The 24,466-nt window shown below is 31.6% G+C and overlaps 1 protein-coding gene across 1 annotated transcript in view; it reads left to right on the top strand.

Annotated features, from left to right (window-relative positions):
- The window catches only part of LOC114329905 (uncharacterized), a 787,321-nt gene that overhangs the window by 77,601 nt on the left and 685,254 nt on the right, over positions 1-24,466 (top strand). Inside the window, exon 2 of the mRNA XM_050645282.1 lies at positions 6,529-6,884. Within this exon, the coding sequence (XP_050501239.1) occupies positions 6,628-6,884 (257 nt within the window). The 5' untranslated portion in view covers positions 6,529-6,627. The remainder of the gene's footprint in view (positions 1-6,528; positions 6,885-24,466) is intronic.

Raw genomic sequence — 24,466 nt, 5'->3', positions numbered from 1 at the left:
CTTCGATTGAAGGTTTATCAAAAATCACTGATCAGAAATCAACATCATCGTCAGTCCTAAACATCTCGGTAGAAGATATTTGTCCTCCTCCTTTAGCTGGAGTATCTGAAGTAACCCAGAAAAGGGGTAGAAAACGGGATAAAACAGGATATTTAAATTTCAACGCCAGAAGTTGAAGGTATAAAACAAAAAATTGCAGAAAAAGAAGCAAAAAAAAATGAAAACAAGACGCCGGAAAAGTGAAAAGACAAGTTCGTGTTTCAACTACAAATAGTTCTGAAGACGATTGTGAATCTTCTTTTGAAGAAGACGACCTATTTTCGCATTCACGATCCAAAGAAAAATGGATTCGTTGTCAAGTGTGTAAGAATTGGTGTCACACTAAATGTGCAGATGTAAATCCTCGACATAAACGCTTTGTGTGTGAATTGTGCATGTAATTTTATTCTTAAAAATACCTATTTGTAATATTTTTTATCGCTTAGAATGTCTTTTGGTTTAATAAAATAACTTAGTATTTACTTATTTTATTCAAAATTCACAGAGTCCATCATGGGTGTATCAAGTGGTCCATCATGAGCCCATATATGCCCATGATGGACGCTTAACACGATTGTAGTTAATTACGAATAATTTTTTATCACCATCATTTTTATCAAAATTTTAAACATTTGCATATTATACAAATAACAAGACATTACGTGGTCATATTTAAAGCCTGCTAAGTAAATAATTAAAATTATTATGAAGCTTTTTCTTTAAGGGATCCATCATAGGCCCATTTCCCCTACCTACTCAAAAAACACACATATACTACAAATATGAAGGTTCAAATTTAGATAGAAGGCCATCTCAGATTTTGTCTTTTACAAAAATGGCGGGCATTCAAAATGGCGACTATACATATGTGATTAATAGCACGATAACTTTTAATCGAGACGTCAGATTTCAACAAAAGATATATAGGTTCTTTCTTTGATGAATAACATCGAGGTCTTGAACCGGAAGAATCGGTTAAAATAAAGCATTAGTGCTTTAAAATATTTTTAAGGTACTGCAGTTCGTATTGACCGTATAGGCAATTTTGATGTAATGTCAAAAAAATATAAAAATGGAATGTCAGTCAATGTCAAGTAAAAGTTTTTGTAGATATTGTCCTGTAATTACGTTTGTAGAAAAAATATTGTATGATATGCGTGATAAAAGTACATTTTTAATGCACTCATGTGAATTGCAAAACTCGCTATCGCTCATTCTGCAAACTTTCACATGCGTGCCTTAAACGTGTACTTTTAACACTTATATCCTAAATAACTATTAATTACGTACGTATGGGCGGCAGATTCATTTTGAATATCCATTTTGGATGGATATGAGCCATTTTTGTAAAAGACAAAATCTGAGATGGCCTCATATCTAAATTTGAGTCTTTGTATGTGTAGTATGTGTGGTCCAAATTATATGCTTCTACCATTAAATACACAATAATTCTTATATTATTATTTACACGAATCTGCCGCACATAGGTACCTACATGTGAAGATACGTTATGCATTTATTAAATGGTAATTAATATGATTAAAGAGTTCAATATATTTCCTAAAAAATATTTTTACGCTCTTTTCAACGCCGGTATTACCTTTTTGAAAAATTAATATATACATCGTGAAAGAATTGAAAAAATAAGCAACATATTTTTTACAAAAAAAAATCAGGAGAAACACTACTTCTGATAAACCGAATATTCCAGATCAAGAGCTCAATCTTATACATAAAAAAAGAACACATGTACCAAATTTGGTTAAAATCGTACTTTTCGTTCAAAAGTTATCGCGCTATTAGTCACATATGTATAGTTGCCATTTTGAATGCCCGCCATTTTTGTAAAAGATAAAATCTGAGATGACCTAATATCTAATTTTGAACCTTTATATGTGTAGTATGTGTGGTCCAAATTGTATGCTTTTATCATTAAATGCACAATTCTTATAATATTTGCACGAATCTGCCGCACTAATAATCGGAAAAAACGATTTCTCCTGTTACTTAGCCTAAGAAAATTATATGAACGGTCTAATACCGCAAGAAATACACTTCCAAATCAAAAACCAAAACACACGTTTTCAATAATTTTCAAAAGTTTAACGAAGTTGACTGAGCGCCCTCACCCCCTGGGGGTGTAGCGGGGGCAACTTTGAAATCATAAATGAAAAACCAAATTTTCATTGCAGTTAGGATGGCAAGGGAAAAAGTAAACAAGTTTTATCTAAACTTGTTTACTTGATACATATTATATCCTAATTTTGTCAATGTTTTAAAGAGTTTTTTGATGGACTATCAATTTAATAATGTTACCCCAATCCTTGTGGTTCGTTTAGAAAACAGCTGGTCAGTCGGCCTGTTATAGTTACTGGTCAGATTATCAGAGAATGGGCCATTTTTGGGAAAAGTTATTTACGCAATTTTATTGCTCTAATCGAATCTTATAATTGTATATATATATATATATATATATATATATATATATATATATATATATATATATATATATATATATATATATATATGATTAATTTGGTTTCTTGGGTTTAGGTTCATAAAAAAGAGAGATGGCTATGATGTTATGTCATATTTATTCGACGTTTCGGCTGGATATCCATGCCTTTTTCAAGAATTATTATTACATGACCTGCATGCAAAGTTGGTAGTGAAACAGAAATACATAAATAGATAAATAGACGTCACAAAATAAAACAATGGTAAAACATAGGAATACACCCACTAGTCATTACGTTTAAATTATAATGTGTCAAAATTAGTGTATATATATATATATATATATATATATATATATATATATATATATATATATGATTATTAATATGTAGTGACTGTTAATATGTTATTAATGTTTATTTTTTTATTTTGTCGAAAGCTCGACAAAAGTTCAAAGTGTTTCTCTTTTAATCAGCCCAAAACACATTGACTGCATTCCCCAAAATTATTCATTTTATATATATATATATATATATATATATATATATATATATATATATATATATATATATATATATATATATATATATATATATAGATATATATCAATCGGTTTTAAAACGTCTTGCGACGTTGTCCGATGCCTAATTTCCATGACACTCTATCATCCCATTGGCCCTCTCTAAGATCTCTTGCGCTCATCGCCTTCGTTACTCCCTCTCTCCAAGATTTCTTAGGTCTTCCTCTCTTTCTGCGGTTTGGTGGTACCCGTTGCATAGTTATTTTAGGCAGTCTTGAGTTATCCATCCCCTGGACGTGTCCGTACCATATCAGCTGTTTTCTTTCTATGTCTGTTGTTAGAGAGCCGTCAACCCCCATTCGCTGTCTTATCTCATCCTTACGTATTCTCTCTCTGCGTGACACTCCTACTGATCTTCTAAAAGCGTCCATTTCTACTGCCTCCAGTTTTCTTCTGTTGTTTTCGGTTATCCGCCAAGTTTCTGCTCCGTACAATAGACTGCTTTTAATAAGAGATTCGTAGATATTGTGTTTTCTTCTTTTTCCTATTTCATGATTCCACAGTACGCTGTTTAGACAACCTATTGTTTTTCTGGCTTGTGTTATTTTTCTCTTTATTTCTTCATCATCTTTCCCCGTTGTGTCAAAAACGATTCCTAGATATGTGTAATGGTCGCAGGGCATGATGATTTCATTATTTTCTAATGTGATGTTCGATAGTTCGGTACCTATTGGCAGGTATTTTGTTTTTTCTGTATTAATTTCTAGTCCCCACTTTCTATATTCTTCTTGTAATTTCCTTGCCATGTACTCTAAATCATCTTTATCGTTTGCTATAACAACCTGGTCATCAGCAAACTGCAATGTATATAAGCAAATCTCCAAGGTCTACGCCCATGCCTCTGCATTTTCGTTTCCACTCTTTCAATGCTTTTGCAACATATATTTTAAATAAGGTCGGTGATACACAACACACAGAGAATAGGCCATTTTTGGGAAAAGTTATTTACCAGCCATTTTATTGCTGGAATCGAATCTTATAATTGTATATATTAATAATATAGGTATGCAAAGTCCGCAGATATGGTGCTACTTTTTTATAAGCAAAATGGCGCCCGAAAATCTTGTTTTTTTTTTCAATTTTTGCTCTATATCTCCAAAGATTTTAACTTTACACCAAAAATACACAAATAAAAATACCGTAATTAAATTCTGCATAGAGACGTGTTTTTCCCGATTTACTTTGACGAAAAATTTCCCCGGAAAATGGGGGTTTTTCCAACAAAATCTTTAACTTTCAACTAAAATTTTAGATAAGTAATTGTTTATCAATAATTAAATAACTTGGTAATGTAAAAGCTCCTTCCGTATAGATTATAATTCCAGAAGCAGATGGAAGTTGAATAAACAGCTTAGCAACAATTGAATTGTTAATTAAAAATTTACGGTCGCTATAATAACCACAATAATTATGACACATAAGAATAACTATGATTTTTGTATAAAAAGACATTGTACCTATCTAATGTTCTTTACAGAATTAAAATTGGACTATTTAGGCGGCCTCAAGAATATTTTAGAAATATAAACAATTTTTTGGCTTATAAACTAATATCGGGAAATATTAAATTAAATTAAATCGTGAAAACGGTATTGAAAAAAAAAAGCAGCAAGACACTTTTTTTAAAGGAAAAAACGTTTAATTGTGATGAATTGTTCCTGAGGTATAACCGGTCAAAGTTGACCGGCATTTATGGCAAAGATATAAACAATAGGATCATAATTTTCAAACCATCACCTTTTTATTTTTGTCCTCTTTCTCCACACCAATTTTCATATCTTTAAAATACTCATAACATACATTATTATAATAAAAACTATCGATATTACGAATGAAAATTGCCAAAAATAGCAAAATTCCAATCAAAAATTAGGTTGGAGAAAAGGTAATTTCAAAGTTCAAAATCGGTATACGTTAAAAAAATGCATTTTCTCGGCTTTCCATGGAGCAATTTTCTTCATTCTTTTTTGTTCCCAAGTAACTCGAGTAGAGCCATCTAACTAACGCATTATTAAATGTCAAAGTTGCTTTTGTTTTGCTATAATAAATTAATTTATTTATTATAACAAATTTTTTTAATTGGTTTAAATAAAGATTGTTTAAATAATTATACAGCTTTCAAATGAGAATATTTGTGTTTTTAACGTTAAAAGGTACACCTGAAGTAAGTTTATCTAAAAAAGTCTACAACTGGAAATATAAATAATAAATAATAAATTATAAATAAATTATAAATAAATTATCTATTATAACAAAACAAAAGCAACTTTGACATTTAATAATGCGTTAGTTAGATGGCTCTACTCGAGTTACTTTGGAACAAAAAAAGAATGAAGAAAATTGCTCCATGGGAAGACGAGAAAATGCATTTTTTCACGTATACCGATTTTGAACTTTGAGATTACATTTTCTCCAACCTAATTTTAGATTGGAATTTTGCTATTTTTGGCAATTTTCACTCGTAATATCGATAGTTTTTATTATAATAATATATGTTATGAGTATTTTAAAGATATAAAAATTGGTGTGGAAAAAGAGGACAAAAATAAAAAGGTGATGGTTTGAAAATTATGATCCTATTGTTTATATCTTTGCCGTAAATGCCGGTCAACTTTGACCGGTTGTATCTCAGGAACCACTCATCACAATTAAACGTTTTTTCTTTTAGAAGAAGCGCCCTGCCCCTTTTTTTCCAATACCGTTTTCATGATTTAATTTAGTTTAATATTTCCAGAGATATTCTATTTGTTTGTAAGCCAAAAAATTGTTTATAATTTTAAAATATTCCTGAGGCCGCCTAAATAGTCCAATTTCAATTCTGTAAAGGACATTAGATAGGTACAGTGTCTTTTTATACAAAAATCATAGTTATTCTTATGCATCATAAATAGTGTGGTTATTATAGCGACCGTAAATTTTTAATTAACAATTCAATTGTTGCTAAGCTGTTCATTCAATTTCCATCGGCTTCTGGAATTATAATCTATACGAAAAGAGCTTTTATATTGCCAAGGTATGTAATTATTGATAAACAATTATTTATCTAAAATTTTAGTTAAAAACTAAAGATTTTTCTTGTATTTTCTTAATTAGCCCAGAGTATAGTAGATATTTTTACATGTGTATCAAGCATATATTTAATTAACAATTATTCTAGATTTCATTCACTCTTTGCATTACTTAAAAACCTGTAAAACAACCTGTGCAACGTTTAATTAAGATGAATACGATGTTAAACAGTTCAATCAACGGTTAAACTGATTTGTACCCAAAGGAATCGAGAACTATATTTTCAAATTACTACTTTTTTTCTAATCTTGTAATTTATTCTTTCAATTTATTGAGACCAAAATTCGACAAAAAAGGTACATTTGGAATCTAACGTGATTAATACAAATAAAGCATCCATGTACTTGATTTATTTTTTAAATTAATTTTATATTTTTTTTCAGCTTTGCGCGATGTCCTAATTATCAAAATTGACCGTTCTCTATGGTGCTAACGGTGCTGTAAGAACAAGTCCAATTACTCAGTAATTCCTCCTGATCGCCATGTTATCGTACATGCTTCCGGTGGACGAGAAGCCTCCCACGGGTCCTAAAGGTCACCTGCAGCTCTCTTTGGGCGGCGGTGACCATGTAGCAAACGGGAGGACTTCTACGCCCATCTCCAAGGAAACGAGCATCAGTTCGTTTGCTAGTGATTTGACCACCGCCACGGCTAGCCACAGTTCGATGACTCCGACCAGCACAAGTGAGAAAGGGAAGCCTAAGTTGATGATTAATGGAAAACATCCTACTCTTAAAAGGTGAGTTTTTTTATTCAGGTACAATCCTGAGGTATTTAACTATTGCATTTTTCAATTTATTTTGATCTATTCACTCCATTACCATATCTGAAGTGTTCAACTACCTTTTTCTATCCCTATATCCATAAAATGCTATTAATCGAAGTGTTTTTCTGATACACTGACTCACCTTTATAGAATTTTTAAACCTTAACTTTAAACAATATTCATTATTATGGACATTCCTCCGTTTCAAAGTTGTTTGTCTTAGTGCTATCAGTGCCATAAATGATGAGGTGTATTTTAATATTTTGAAAGAGTTACCTTGAAATATACCCGATGAGCTTTGTTGAGTGAATAATTTTTAGAAAAATCGAGATCAAGCTTTTCTTCTACTCGTACTGCAGTGTCTGTCTTCAAACGTAAGCTAATCATATCAACAGTATCATGGAATCTTTTCTCTATTAGCAGCCTCTTAAAAATATATTTCACAGATCTGTCTTAGGTATATGTCATAAACAAGCTTCCTGCAAACTTTTCTTTAAAGAAAATAATCGTTTCGTTTTGATTCAATTCGAGTCTCTTGCCATCCTCTGAAACCTGATGTTTCGGAATCTATTCCTTGTCAAAGAGGCTATGCAAGAAGACTGAATTGGACCATAAAACGAAACGAAGAGATGGTGTAAATATTAAAATATTTGCACCGGAGTATGGTTAGACTGTCCTCTAACGGGGAACGATGAAATGAGTAAAAAATAATTTCGACCACGAATCAAGTAATCTGTTAACCGAGGTACACAGTACCAAGCGGCTCTGCTAGCAGAACACTCCAATAATGCGCCGCAGATTACTTATATGAAACGTGGTTATTTTGTACTCTAATACAGAGTATGGTATGACAAGAAAGAAAATAATCGTTTCGTTTTGATTCAATTCGAGTCTCTTGCCATCCTCTGACACCTGATGTTTCGGAATCTATTCCTTGTCAGAGAGGCTTTGCAAGAAGACTGGATTGGACCATAACGAAACGAAGAAGATGGTGCAAATATTAAAGTTAGTGCGAGGAAGATGGTGCGTTTCGTTACGGTCCAATTCAGTCTTCTTGCAAAGCCTCTTTAACAAGGAATATATTTCGAAACATCAGGTGTCAGAGGATGGCAAGAGACTCAAATTGAATCAAAACGAAACTATTATTTTCTTTCTTGTCATACCATACTCTGTATTAGAGTACAAAATGACCACGTTTCATATAAGTAATTTGCGACACATTATTGGAGTGTTCTCCTAGCGGCGCCGCTTGGTACTGTGTACCTCGGTACAGATTACTTGATTCGTGGTCCAAATTATTTTTCTCTCATTTCAAACTTTTCTTTGCACAACGAGTCGCAAATTTACGTCCTCGACGATATAACTAAAGTATTGCCCAAGATCAAGATAACCAAGATTTAAAATGTTTTTTTCAAAAGATTCATTTATGTTTAAATTACTTTCACAGAACAAAGATGTAACAACTTTTCTTAGTATAATATTATTGCTTGGGTATTAATTTTTGAGTATTTATTTTTCGTAGAGAAAGTATAGTACACAACTCGTGTACACGAATTCCATTTATATTAATCAAAATTTAGCAATTATTATATATTCCCTTTAAATAAACTTCTTCTTCTTCTTTTGGTGCCTATTCGTTTCGAATATTGGCGATCATTCTGGCTATAATTATTTTATTAACTGACGCTTTAAACAGATTAGTTGTTGTCTGACATGCTACCGCCTGAGCTATCCGGGGCCTTAAAATTATACGTGAGATGATGAATTTGGCTGAGAATATCAATTTTTGGACCTGAAAACAGATGCAAAAAGTTTGCCACATCTACCGGGCTTCCCCCTACAACCCCCCTCCCAGGGGGAAGGGAAAACATCAATGCACCTAGAATCGGTTTATTGATTACATAAAAATCGTAAACAATGGCAACAATGTTGCAACGTTTATTTATTTTAACAGCTTTATACAGGGTGATTGATTAGTAGGGTAAAGCTCAATAGCTCCGCTATAGTAATAGATAGCAATAAAAGTTAATAACAAAAATTTTAGCCACCTTTGAGCTTCACATTACAAAATTAGTTAGAATGTTACAGGGTGTTCGATAACACAGTGGCAGACCAAACTTATGTTTTTTTTTTTAAATGTAATACCCTATATTTTATTTTAAATTCGAAATCCTGTTAACTTCTCCATCACAAAAATATAAAGGTTTGTTATGTTATACAGGGTATTTACAAAGTTATAACCAATTTTATATGAAAATCGTAACAAGTTCAACTCCCTGTATAAATAAAAATAAGCAAAACAACAATGGTTTATTAATGCCATATTTTTTAACGTATTGTCAAAATTTTCAAGAATGGTCGATATTGCTAATTTTCTTTATATCAAATACAGGGTGAGTCAAAACGCAAGTACATTATTTTCTCAGTAATTTTAAATGGAACACCCTGTATTTTATATCACTATTGAAAAGTACCATTACCGTACTTTAATTTTTAGATAACATTCCCTATGTCTAAATTTATTAGTTTTCGATATATTTTCATTTTTCAATGGACCAGTAGCGTGGCCACCCAAATCACCAGAATTTAATAAACTGGACTGATTTTTTTGGGGTTACGTTAATAATGAAGTTTATAAAATACCTCCAACAACAAGGGATGAGATGAAAAATAGAATACAAAGTGTATTTCGATGTGTTAAGTTACAAATGCTCCGTAGAGTAAGTAGCTCATTCAATGATCGTATTTAGGCGTACATAAATGTGTTAGGAGATAATTTTGAACACCTTATGTAATTAAATATTAAAAATATTTTATTAAAAGTAGCTTCTAATTTTTTCAAACATGTTTTTTGCAAAATGTATTACTGATAAATTGTGTTTCGTTCTTTATTTGTTACATTGTTACATTTACATACAAAAGTAGTGTTTAATTGTCTTCACAAAATATTATATTTTGTGTTTGTGTGTTTTCTTGTAAAATTTATTACTAGTTTCTTTGTTTATTTGTTGCATTTACATAAAAAGATAGTTTTGAATTGTTTCAAAAATGTTGCATGTAGTGGTTGTGTTTTTGTTTGTAAAATGTATTACTAATAAATTATTTTTATTTCTTTATTTGCTACAGTGTTACATTGATTACCGGATTGATAATCGGTAATCTTCAATTGTCAATTCAGTCATGGCTTACTTAAAATTTAGATAAATTTAAACACCTAAAATAATTTGCTCTGAAAAATGAAAATATCTCGAAAACTAATAAATTTGGCATAGGGAATGTTATATAAAAATTAAAGTACGTTAATGTTACTTTTCAATAATGATATAAAATATAGGGTGTTCCATTTAACATTATTGAGAAAATAAGGTACTTGCGTTTTGACTCACCCTGTATTTGATATAAAGAAAATTAGCAATATCAATAATTCTTAAAAATTTTGACAATAAATAAAAAAATATGGCATTAGTAAACCATTGCTGTTGTGCTTATTTTTATTTATACAGGGAGTTGAACTTGTTACGATTTTCATACAAAATTGGTTATAACTTTGTAAATACCATGTATAACATTACAAACCTTTATATTTTTGTGATGGAGAAGTTAACAGGATTTCGAATATAAAATAAAATATAGGGTGTCCTATTTAAGAAAACATAAGTTAGGTCTGCCACTGTGTTATCGAACACCCTGTAACATTCTAACTAATTGTGTAATGTGAAGCTCAAAGGTGGCTAAAATTTTTGTTATTAACTTTTATTGCTATCTATTACTATTGCGGAGCTATTGAGCTTTACCCTACTAATCAATCACCCTGTAGAAACTAACTTTATTTGCGGCAAAATGCAAATTGAATTGGAAAACTGCTCTCTTCGTCTTTAAAATGCATTTTGATTTTTGTCGATACATACTGTGATCAAAATATGTATATCGAATTTATACCGTCGAGTTCTTAGTAAATCGATATTTTCCCCCTCCCTTACGAGTACGGTTTTTAGGTGGAAGTCCGGGTGGAAGAGTGTGAAGTGTGTAAATTCAGCGTATGATTTTTAGAGATCTCAAATCTCTGACGACTAGACTGGACTAAATATAGTTTTTCCAAGTCTGTTTGTATCTATCTATCTATAGCCCAAAATCTATTCATGTGCTGAATATTGGCCTCTCCCATTGGTCTCCATTTGTCTCTGTCTTCTGCTTCCCTTTTCACATTGGACCTGAGCTTTGCTCAATATCATCTTTCAATCTCATTTGCGGTCGACCTACTGACCTTTTTTTTTTGTAGTATATGGTCTCCAGCGGCCAATTTCTTTATTCCATCTTCCATCCTGATGTCTTTCGTTGTGCCCAGCCCATTTCCATTTTAATTTCAACGCATGTTCGACAGCGTTTGTTGTTCCGGTTTTGCCTCTTATCCACTCGTTCCTCTTTTTATCTCTCAGCGATATTCCCAACAATAATTGTCTTTCCATAACTCTTTGTGTTTTATTTATTCTATCTAAGTGGCTCTTGGTACACCTCCTCATCTGGACCCCATAGGTCAGAACGGTACCCCGTCAAAATAGCCCCGTCAAAAAAGCTCCGACAAAATAGCCCCGACATAATATCCCGCACACAAAATAGCTCCGACAAAATAGCCTGCAGACAAAATCGCCGCGGAATAATAGCCCGCCGACAAAATAGCCCCGACAAAATAGCCCCGACAAAATAGCCCCGAAAAAAAGCTCCCTTCAGAATTCATCATGAAATAATTCCTTCAAAATACATTTTTTCGGAAATGGTAATTATCCTCTATTCAGATGTTTATCTTAACCACATTAAATAAAAATTGTCTTTTCAAAGAACTCGAGTCCTGTCTTTCCTGCCTCTTGGAAGTTTGAACAATAAAGTTAAGCAAAAATCAATGTTAATTTATGATATAAACATTTTTTTCTGTTTTCGGGCAACAGTAAAATGCATTTTAAATAAATAAATTAAATACATTCTTCCTTTTTGTCAAATAATTTAAATAAAAAAAAAGTTTTTGGACACCTTGTATAAATAATTATGTAATTGTTTATAAGAGGCTGTTTTAACCGGGGCTATTTTAGCCGGGGCTGTTTTGACCGGGGCTATTTTGTGTGCGGGCTATTTTGTCGGGGCTATTTTGTCGAGGCTATTTTGTGTTGAGGCTATTTTGACAGGGCTTTTTTGACGGGGCTGTTTTGACCGGGCTATTTTGACGGGTCACGGTCAGAACAGGTAGGACGCATGCATTAGATACCTTCGTTCTTAATTTTAAGGGTATTTTTTGGTTTTTAGTAGTATATGAGAGTTTTCCGAATGCCGCCCATCCCTTTCTTATTCTTCTGTTCATTTCTTTAGTCTGGTTACTTTTGTCTCCTCTGATAGCTTGTACTAAGTAAATATATTCTTGGACGTGTTCTGTTTGTTCCACCTATGGTAATTACTGAGGTGACTTCTGTATTAGTCAATATTTTAGTTTTCTTTAGATTCATTTTCAGTCCTTTTTCTCTTAATAGTATATGGTTTTCTATAAAGTATTCAGTGCTTTTTATTACTATATACAGAGATTGATATGGCATTACAATTACAAATTATCTATTGGCCTATAAAATGCCATCCCGTCTATTTGAAAAATTAAACTGTCTGTGAAAATTTTGATTGCTCTCCCGTAGATACTCCTATTGATCAAATTAGTTAGCACTATACTTACGGATGGATTAACTGTATTGTCCTGACGCTTTTTGGTTCGTATTCTAAACATATTCCATTGTTAAAATAATTGGTTTTTTATGGGTACGAGACACTGTTCCTTAATCATCACTTCCTGCTAGATAAAAGCATTACGAGAAACGCAGGTTCAATAAAATATTTACAAAGATGTTTTAACTATGGTGGGACTTGTTAGTGTCAGAAAATAATTGAACTTGTCATAGATATTTTTGGACTGATTGTTATATTTAAATTCGTGAATGTTATGATTTTAATAGTCTTATTTTTTCTTGATCATGTTGATAATTTCATGTAAAAGGGCCTAGCCGGGTAAGATGATGAAAACTGCCCCCAACTCGATTCGAATTCCATATAGGTCACCGTTTAGCATATATAGTGAAACTCACTTTCTGAAATTTTTAGCCCCCTAGGTGGTCATGTGACCCATCTAGAGCCTAATTAGTGTTTTTAGGTTTTTATTTTTATCTCAGCCGCATCGAGAACTAGCGAAAAGCTTTAAATAAAAAAGTTGTAAGCTTTAAAAAGCTCTGTCCGAAATTATTTTTTTTAATTTTTGGCGGAAAATTTAAATTTTAGATCGATTTTAAAATTTTAAATGATTATAAAAAATAACTAAGACATTCGTTTTCACGAAAAAAAAAATATATAACGTGTATTTTGGCATAATGTTTCACCCTGAATTTTTTCAAATTTTTAAAATTGTTGCAACGCACCTTTAAAAATAAAAAACGGCATATTTTCGGTTTTTTTTTCATGTTTTGATACAATTTTATAAATATTTTTCAAAAAAGGTAACACCGTCACTAGAATAAGTAAAAAACTGAAAAATAATTGGGGTTTGCTTAATAAAAATTTTTTGTAACGCCATCCATTTTCAAGATACAGGATACAGGGCGTTGAAGAAAACAAAATTTTACACCTTTTTTACGATTTTGCCGAAACTACAACATTGCAACATTGTAATAAAACTTGGCGGGTTTTAAGAGGTAGTTATTGTGCATGTTTTGACATACAATTAAGGATTTGATATTCATCATTGGCGCGCATAGGGGTAATGGTCTGAACTTTTTAAAGAAAAAAGATAGTACGCCACTGACATATTTCAAATTAACAATCATTTTTAAATTCCTCGTTCAATTTGCGATAAAAAAAACTATCTTCTCATGTTTTCATACGACGCGCCGTTTTGCTGCAAAAAATAAAATATCTTAACGCTTCCAAAGAATTCGAATTAGTTTTTACATATAATGGATATGTAGATGTAGAAACTACTAGAAGTTCGAATACTGTGTAAGGGTTAAGATGTTTTATTTTTTGAAGTAAATGCTGCGCCGTATGAAAAAATAGAAATATCGATTTTTTGTCACAAATTGTACGAGGAATTCAACAACGATTGTTAATTTGAAATATGTCAGTGGCGTACTATCTTTTTTCTTTAAAAAGTTCAGACCATTACCCCTATGCGAGCCAATGATAAATATAAAATTCTTAATTGTATGTCAAAAAATTCACAACAACTACCTCTTAAAACTCGCCAAATTTTATTACAATATTACCAGTAGTTTCGGCAAAATCGTAAAAAATGTGTAAAATTTTGTTTTCTTCAACGCCCTGTATCTTGAAAATTGATGGCATTACGAAAAATTTTTATTAAGCAAACCCCAATTATTTTTCAGTTTTTTACCTATCCTAGTGACGGTGTTACATTTTTTGGAAAATATGTATAAAATTTTATATAAAAAAACGAAAAAAAAAACCAAAAAAATGCGGTTTTCTATTTTTAAAGGTACGTTTCACCAATTTTAAAAATTTTTAAATGTCTTAGTTATTTTTTTATTCTCATTTAAAATTTTAAAATCGTTCTAAAATTTAAATTTCTCCCCAAAAAATAAAAAAAAAAGAATGTGTGTGTACTTTGTACGCACGTAAGAAATTATACTTCTATTATATGATTTCTTAAAAATAAGTATACTTAACAGTTTGTTTTAATTTTTTTTTAAACACCAAACTAATTTTGTGCTTACCGCTTTCAAAAAAAATTAAAAAAAAATGTATACGATTGTTCCGGATTCGAACTCAAGACCTCTCGATCTCTGGCCGAATGCTATACCAAATACGCTACGAAGACTGTGTCTGTATCGGTTCGGACGTACCTAATGACAATTCACGGCAACAAACAGACAAGGTGAAGTATAATAAATATACAATAAAATGTTTTAATAATATTCATCTTACTCCGAGGAAGACAAATCCAAAAACACAAAAATTATAATAAATATATTTACTAAAAACACTAGTATATTCTTTTCACGCCTTTTCTTGCACTGATATATTTATATACTTCGTCTAATTTACTAACCGTTGCACGTCATCCGCGTCATAGTGACGTCGCATGATACCAACACGAAATATTTGGCGGTAGGTGTGTTCTTTTATAGAATCATTTTTCCGAGTACACTGGAATTACAGCCACTAGATATATTTTATTATATACGCGTAGAAATAATATTTGAAGATTTCTATTAATGTTAACCTAAAGAAATACACAATAATATGTTTCATTTAATTTATATAAATGAATTATAAATCGTTTTTATGAAGCACATTTGTTCGGAACTGTAACTGCAATTGAATGAAGGTAACATTTTAGAATAAATTGGTAACATTTATTTGACAGTGATGCGGTGATGATACTTCATATTTGTTTATATTATTTACTATAGGTATGTCTTCTATTGTATTTACTGTTTTTATTATTTACTTTACTATAAAAAGATCTTCTACTATAAAAATATAAATTTCACCTAATTTTATCACGACTTGGAATAATCGAGGTATCTGACAACTTGTTTAGTTGTTATTGTAAACATATACAAACAAACCTATCGGCTTCTCCCAAGAGTTCGGAGCCGTTTTTAATAATTAAACAATGCAGTACAAAAACGCTTGCACTGCAAATCTTAAATGATCATTACTTAATTCGTGTTCTCTATTTCTTAAGTTTTTATTTATTTACATTGAATATTAATTTGTTTTGTTGTATAATCCACGTTTACAATAATTATGTGATCTATTTGATTTAAAATGGATTCAGGATTTTTTTATACTTTGGCAACTATGTCAACTTAGATCTCTGGCGTAAATAATGACGTGCAACGGTAAGTAAATTAGACGGACTGTACATAACTTGAAAGATTTAGCAACTAAACGCCATACTGTCTGTGTGCGCATGCGCGCAGAATTATGAAATTTTACTCTCAATCGCGCCTAAAGAAGTATAACTTCAAAAATTTTTTTCGGACAAAAATAATAGCTTAAGGGTGTCTAGTCGGATAAACTTTGATATATGGGAACACTGAAACAGGGGAAATTTTAATTGTGGAACAGATTAAAAATTTGGAACGGTCAGACCACGAAAACGGCACATTTATTTTGTCCGACAGAACAGACTTAAACTCTCCGAACAGAGATTAAACTCTCATGCACAAATCAGACTGCTATTTATCACCTGTCATAATTCCTGTCATTTCACATATTCTACATGTTTCACTCATTAAAACGCCCATTTGGTGATAAATAGCAGTCCGATTTTTGCATGAGAGTTTAATCTCTATTCGGAGAGTTTAAGTCTGTTCTGTCGGACAAAATACATGTGCCGTTTTCGTGGTCTGACCGTTCCCAATTTTTAACCTGTTCCACAATTAAAACTTCCCCTGTTCCAGTGTTCCCGTATATCAAAGTTTGTCTGACTAGACACCCTTAAGCTATTAACAAATTTTCAGCTTGCTATTAATCAACTTTTTTTTCATACGCGGGATCCAGACCTATTACAACTTTTTTATTTAAAGTTTTTCGCTAGTTCTCGATGCGGCTGAGATAAAAAATTAAAACATAAAAACCTTAATTAGGCTCTAGGTGGGTCACATGACCGCCTAGGGGGCTAAAAATTTCAGAAAGTTAGTTTCACTATATATGCTAAACGATGACCTATATGGAATTCGAATTGAGTTGGGGGCACTTTTCATCATCTTACCCGGCTAGGCCCTTTATGCTTAACTTCTGAGTGGCAGTTTCCTTCTATAGACGTGGACTATAATTTCAGTGTTTTTCTAGATAAGCTTCTCCGCATCTTCAATAAGGCATTTCCTTTAATTCCTATTAAGCCAAAACATCGGAAACCTTGGGTTACGAAAGGTATCCGCATATCAGCCAAGAATATGCGTTCAGCCATAAGTTGATTTAGATCGATTTTATTTACAGTCCAGAACTCGACACCATAAAGTAAGACCGAGAACACGTAGGAGCGAAGTAGGCGGATCCTCAATGATATTTTAAGGTCTCTGTTACATAACACCTTGGACATCTTTCTAAAAGCGGCTCTGGTCTGCTCTATCCTAGATCTAATTTCTCCGTGACTTTCTGCGTTACAATTTAATTGCTGCCCAAAGTAAACGATTTTATCAACTTGCTCAAGTTTGGTATTATTTACATATATATATATATATATATATATATATATATGTATATATATATATATATATATATATATATATATATATATATATATATATATATATATATATATATATAGGCGGTTTTATATTCTATTGTTTACTTATTACGAGTATTTTGGTTTTCCCCATGTTCAGATCCAGACCTGCCTCCCTACAACTCTCAACGAAACTATCAAGTAGTGTTTGCAGATCTTCTTGACTAGAAGCTAGGAGTACTGTATCGTCGGCATATTGCAAATTACTGATGACTCCACCGTTCACAATTACTCCTTATTTCATACTTGATTGAAATATAATTTACTGAATCTTGCAATGCTTCTCTTAATAATTTCTCCGAATAGATGTTGAACTATAAAGATCAGAGTGTACAAATTTATCTGACTTCTCTTTCTGCGTGATATTCTTTGTCAAAATCTATTTTCTTAGCTCTATGCTAACCCTTGCTCACTGTTCTGCATCTGCTCTCCAAGCCCTTCAGCAAACCCAAGCTTTGTCTCTTTATGCCCTTATGAGGTTTGTTTTAAATGTGTAAATCAACGATATTCAGAAGAACCTTGCTTAATAGACTGCTTATTCTGTGGTTGTGATATTCTGTTTATTTTTCTTTTTTGGGAGTGAAAAAAATATTGACTCTAGGCATTATTGTGGTGTTGAAGGGTTGAAGATACTATGATACTAATTTGTCTATATCATTCAATTCTATTCGTTAAATCCTATCCTATCACATGAACTTCGTAAGTACCTGTATGTTAAGCCGTTTAGGCACTATATACCAAAGGCTTTATGGTTCATCGCCATGTTTGATTTTTATACATAATTGTACCTCTTGCCTTCTCTCCTTTACAACGACCTCTCATCCATCACGATCTGACGAACCGTTCTACCCGTACCACAAACCGCTCAAAAAATGATAGTATGAACCTTGCGATTTCTTATGGGATTTTAGATGGAGAAATACCCAGTATTGGCATAGCTCCTTTACCAGGCGCGGATCTAGAAATTCATAATAGGGGGCCAGACTTTTATTTTATTTTATTATTGGACCACAACTATTATATTATCCAGATAGCCATAAGACTCACACTTACTCTAAGGATAAAATTCACTCATCCCAGATACCTACGGTATCAAAAGGATTGAGCTCTGGTGGGACTCTTTCCGTGTTACGGATGAAACACGGAAATATTGCGTGGGGTCATGGGTGGGTGTCCAATACAATAGGGGGGTCCATGGACCCGTTGACCCTCCCCTGTATCCGCGCCTGTCCTTTACTATTTATATATTTAAAAATTATTCAATAATTTTATCATAACAACATTGCATAAAAATAATAAACATAATATTTATGCAATGTTAAGATTATGTGTAACTAGAAAAACAGTTACTCCAACTTCATTTTACTGTCAAAAGCACTTCAACTATATTTGTTTTACCAACTGATAGTGTACTATTTACTCTTAGTAATTTAAAGTAATACACTTGAATAAAAAAGAATGTGTGTGTACTTTGTACGCACGTAAGAAGTTATACTTCTATTATATGATTTAAACGAAATTAATATACTTTTTATTTATATTTTATTTAAATATTAAACTAATTTATACTTACTACTTCTCAAACATTTTTATTAAAACAGTGCCAAAAATTAAAATAATAAAAGAATAAAACACACACAAACACATTAAAAATGCCACAAATGATTTCTGAATATTAATTGTAGGAATTTTTTTTAACTAAATACGTATTTTCTGAAAATAAAATTATATAATAAATATACTTACAATCATAAAATGTATAAAAAAAAATAAAAAAATAAAAGTTTTTAATGGGATTCGAACCAGGTATCAGAGCGGTTGGTATATTAGGGTTCATTCGCCTTAAACGCTTCGCCACGGAGGCAATGTGTCATTATGTGCGAAGATCGACTAACTAAACGGATTAAGCTTTTGACTTTTTGAATTAAATTAAATTATTTTGATTTTGAATTGAAATAATTTAGAATTGGAAAAATACAACAAAACATAGAGTAAGAAAACAATATATTAGGTGAACATTGATAAATATTTTGATGGTAATCAAATTATGTAAATAAAAGTATTAGTTACTATGTATTTTGGTAGGTTCAAATAGGTAGGTACCTATGATACATTTACAATTATTACGTACCTGTTGCTTTTAAAAACTATTTAAATGTCACTACAATTATAAACCTTTTTGTTTCTGTCCTCACAACAATAAAACTAATATATTATACATTTGTTTACCTTCATATTGAACAATTATTTATTATTGACAGATCATTTCAACACCCAATCAGAGCCCGTACCCTATTCCACGAACATACGCCTGTTTTGGATTACTTCGACAACGAATATTTTACTGAGTAAAATAAGAAGAAAGAAAGTAAATTGCAAATTACATTGTTGTTTATTGGAATAATTATTAGCGCCATTTACTTTCGTACTTCTTATGTTGCATACTAAAATATTCGTTGTCGAAGTAATCCAAAACAGGCGTATGTTCGTGGAATGGCCCATAACGACTAATACCATACTGTCGGTGTGCGCGTGCGCGCAGATCAATATAAATTCAATCTCAATCGCGCCTAAAGAAGTAAAATCAATCGCGCCTCAATCGCGCCTAAAAACGAAATGCTAACACGCTATTAAAAGCCTATGCAGGGCTTCCCAAACTGTGCGTCGCGACGCCCTGGGGCGTCGCCGAGTTGTCCCAGGGGCGTCGCTTGTCAGAGCGGACTTTTAATACAGAAAATATATTTATTACAATACTCATATCCTGCAATTGGCAGATAAAATTACTGGGTTTCAGAATAAGTTGCTCTTATGGAAGAGAAAATTAAAAGATCAAGAAATTGACTGTTTCCCTGCTTTACAAGGTATTCTACAAGAAAACTCGATAGAAATCCTCGATCCCTCTTTAAAAAATATGTTTACACAACACTTGTTATCATTGAGCGAACACTTTGAGAAATATTTTCCCGAAGATCTGGAGTAATATGACTGGGTCAGAAACCCTTTCCAGTTATCCACATTATCGACACTTTCAACATAGGAAGAAGAACAATTGACAGAATTGTCCTGTGATTCCAGCCTAAAGCTTCAATACGACAAGGACACACTGTTTGAATTTTGGAGCTCAGTTTCTCATGAATATCATGCCATCAGCACTGCAACATTAAAGGTTTTATTACCATTTGCGACTTCGTACTTGTGCGAAACGGAATTTTCTGCAGTGATAGTAATTAAAAACAAGTACAGGTCAAGTCAAACATAAACTTAGAAAAAGAAATGAGAGTGGCAATTTCCAAATTGGAGCCCCGGTTTCATAAGCTGTGCTCAAAAAAACAAGCACATCCGTCACGTTAACCAGCCAGTTACATAAAAAATATGCCTTTTTATTGTTGGACCTGTTTTTTGATTTCGTTGTTAATTTCTAATAAAAATATAAATGTTCAAATAGTTTTTTTTTGTTATAACTATAACCTGTTACTAGGTTAGTACTTACTAAAATTGGTAAATTTTAAAATTGGGGTTTGGTTGAGGGGCGTCGCAAAAAATTCCAAAGTCTCAAGGGCGTCACAGTACGAATAAGCTTGGGAAGCCTTGGCCTATTGCATTAGTAGTCAAGGTATTGTTTTAAAATAATGTAACTTTCATTATAAAACCTTAAGAAAATAACTGGTCAAGTACTAAAGAAGCAGCCATCTACAATTTATGTTAAATAGTTTGGATTCTAGAATACTGATCGTTTCACGACGAGGGTTTATCTAGTTTTTCTTTATGTATAGCTTCTGGTTCTTCCGTGTTTTCCTCTGATTGGCCAATTGCGTTGTTTTCATTTCCCTTTGCCTTTTTCTTGCTCTCCGTTCAACAGTTGTTCGAAATGTTCTCCCTATCTTTTCATTATATCCTTGTCATCGGTTAATATTGTTCCATTTGGTCATTATTTCTTTTAGTTCTCTTTCCTTGTAGGTTTTTCACAGTTCTATAAAACAGTTATATAAAACATTTTCTTTATTGTTCTCTTCCATTTTTTCTCGGAATTCGTTCCAGCTTTTTTTTTCTGATTTTTGACTATTTTTTTAATTATGTATTTCCTATCTTTCTTATTTTGGTTCCATTTTGTCTTGTAGGTATTCCACAAATTCTTCTTTTCTTTTATTTCAATTTTTACCTCCTTATTCCACCATGGTGTCATTTTCTGTTTCCTATTATTTTTTGTAGTCCCACATACTAGTTTTGCTGTATTTTTCATAGCATTTATAAATTTTACAAATTTTTCCACTATTTCTGTCATTTCTCCTTCTTTATCCATTTCCTTCTCTAACACCTCCTTATATCTTATTTTTGTTGTTCCTTCTCTTAGTTTTTAGTTGATATGTTTTAATTATTTCCTTGTATATCATATTCTTGTCTTCTGTGCTTTTTTAAAGTTAAAATAAATTAAAATTATATTAGTCGAGGAAATGAAACTGACAAAATGGCAAAACCTCGCAATTTTTTTGTTCAGCATCGATTTGTACAACAATTTGGGATTAGGCTCATTTCACCCTCTAGTTCATTTTCTATATTAAGTCGTTGTACGCTTCTGGTTTTTTAAGGGTGAAAACTACCCCTAATTGTAAAAAATTATAAAATAACATTTTAAACTTTAATATTGCCAACATTCGGTTCTTATTAGTTACATAATGATTGTTTTATGCTTTAAGATATAATATCACAATATTTCAATCCTTACAACCACCCCTGTTGGAGCTATTTATAAAATTTTGACTTGTCCTAAAAGAATAATTTCGGCTTGCATCGATTTACATAAAAATTTGAGATTAGGATCATCTCACCCTGTAGTTCATATTCTATATCATGCTCAAGGGTGTTGATTATTTTTAGGGGTGTAAACTACCCCTTATTGTCAAAAATTATATACAAACATTGTATACTTTAATATGGGAAAAATTTGGTTTTGATTGGTTAAATAATGATTGTTTTATGCTAAATGATATATCATATTTCAACCCTTAAAAACCACCCTTAATAACATTGCAATTTTTATAAGTAGATAATTTAATAGATCTATACAGAAAAGAAAGTAGAATTAAAGATTGACAAAAACATTTATTTACACAAAAATACGAATTTACAAATATGTACAAATACAAATATAAATAGTTTTTTAGTTATCTTCTAGTATACGAACTAGTTCTGTGGTATTATATACATTGAAAATGCTCTATAAGCGGACTATTCGAATTTTTCGAAAAAAAAATTGGTTTTATAAACATAGCTCCTTTATTTTTGGCGATAAAATGTTTTTCAAAAATGATTTTGTAGGATTTTTGAAGATCTATAAGACTGTGTAAATTAAATTCCGTAAGATCTCTTAGTTTTTAATTGGGGTGGGTTTAAAGGGCTCGATAAGGGGTTGTTTGCTCGTAAATAGAGGTTTTAAACAGCTATATCGCGATAACTGTTCACTGTAATGAAAATCTATGCCCAAAGAAACTTTAGTTATGACAAATGCTACAATTTAGTAATCTATCATTTTTTTCGCATCTCTAGTATTTTCGGAGATATTTTGAAGAAAATGGTGAAAAATACGAAATTGCAAAAAATCAATTTTTCTTTAAACTCCAATGTTTCTAAAATTAGGTTTTTTAAATAGGTCAAACTTCTTAGGTGTATTAATAATACAAATACAAAAGGAATTACAGAAAGGTCAAGATCAACTTTTAATTAGGAGAGTAGTTAGGGGGTTGTTTTCACTGATTTTTTCATAAAGAAAAGCAGGTACCGACCTTTTTTTGATCATAAGTCACTCAATTTTTATGCTACAAACTTTTTGTTTTTTTAGTTTGAACAGTCTAATTATGTCCTTGAAAAAAGATTATCTAAGCTTTCCTCAAAAAATGTAAAGTTTTCTCGTTATTTGGCTTTGAATATTTCAAATTATACATTTGACGAAAAAAGCTAACCTTTAACATGCCGTATCTCGGTTTGTATTGATCGTAAAAATAAAATAGAAACATAATTTGGTTTGTGCTACTAAAAGACACAATTTAGAAAGCTACAGTTTTTTTGATTAAATGCATATTTTTGGAGTTATTCTCAAAAAACTCTCTAAAGAAGTGGATTTTTTCGTCGAAAAACTGTTACTTTCAACCGCGAATAACTCGAAAAATATTAGTTTTACGAAAAAAATGTAAAACACATTTTTTCTTAGAATTACGTTTTACATCGATTTACATGGCTAAAATTTAATAAAAAATTCCCACCCCCGAGATGAAGTGGCAACCACCCCCAATATTTTAGCGTACAGCGGCATGATATAGAAAATGATCCTTGGACTATTTCCTACCTTCTGTGAAAATTTCAAGTAAATCCATGCTGGACAAAAAAATTGCGAGCCAAAATGCTTCATTTCCTCGACTATAAAAATATGAAGGAATACCTTCAGAATATGTCTCATGTCTCATTAAGCTAAATAAATCTGAAATGTTGATTTTAGCTAGTTAACTGGTATTTGGACCGTATCATAATTTTATGATATAAATAATTTATAATATGTATTTATATATTTTATGCTGCACAGTTTATGCATAGAAGTTATCGTGTCCTGTTCTATATTGCTTTTGAATAATCGCAAAGCTCCGTAAAATTTGGATTGACATCAACTCGGTGTTCTAGATTGCTCAGGGAGAATATTAAGTATAGTTTCGTTATCATAGAAAATATGTCTAGCATGAGTTTCCATATATTTTGTGGTACATTCTTATCGAAATAAGGTTTTGCCATTATTTCTTTGAAGAGAGCACAAAAAATTGTAATCTGGTCTATTTTTATTTAATTTTTAGGAAACTTGATACAACTTAGATTTTCTTACCTTTCATATTCATGTACCTTTTTACTTCGGAGACAGTCTTTTGGCCGACCTTTCTTCCTCTATCAAATTTACAAATTTCACAGTTATGCAAGATTTATTTTTTTTTTCGTTCGTTATGAGGCTTTTTTGTTTAGCGGAATCTGTATTATTATCTTTCTGTGTGTCCGGTTCTGGCGTCATTTGTTCTTCCTCTGCATAGAGCCTTTTTAGGTAGTCAATCCATGTATCCATTTCTATATGTTTTGGACATACTTATTAGTTGCTTTACCTCCATTCTTTGACCTCTTATAAAGCGCCATATATCCTTTTGCAGACCATAAAAATCATGTTCCATTATCTCTTTCGAAAAACGTCCACAGTGATGTTAAGCAGTGTAAGTTTAACCGAATAACCTGTATTGCTTAATATGCC

This window comes from Diabrotica virgifera, chromosome 3 (assembly GCF_917563875.1).
Source record: "Diabrotica virgifera virgifera chromosome 3, PGI_DIABVI_V3a".
Taxonomy (NCBI): domain Eukaryota; kingdom Metazoa; phylum Arthropoda; class Insecta; order Coleoptera; family Chrysomelidae; genus Diabrotica; species Diabrotica virgifera.
Note: the sequence above shows the minus strand (reverse complement) of the source record. Positions and strands in the feature narration are given on the sequence as shown.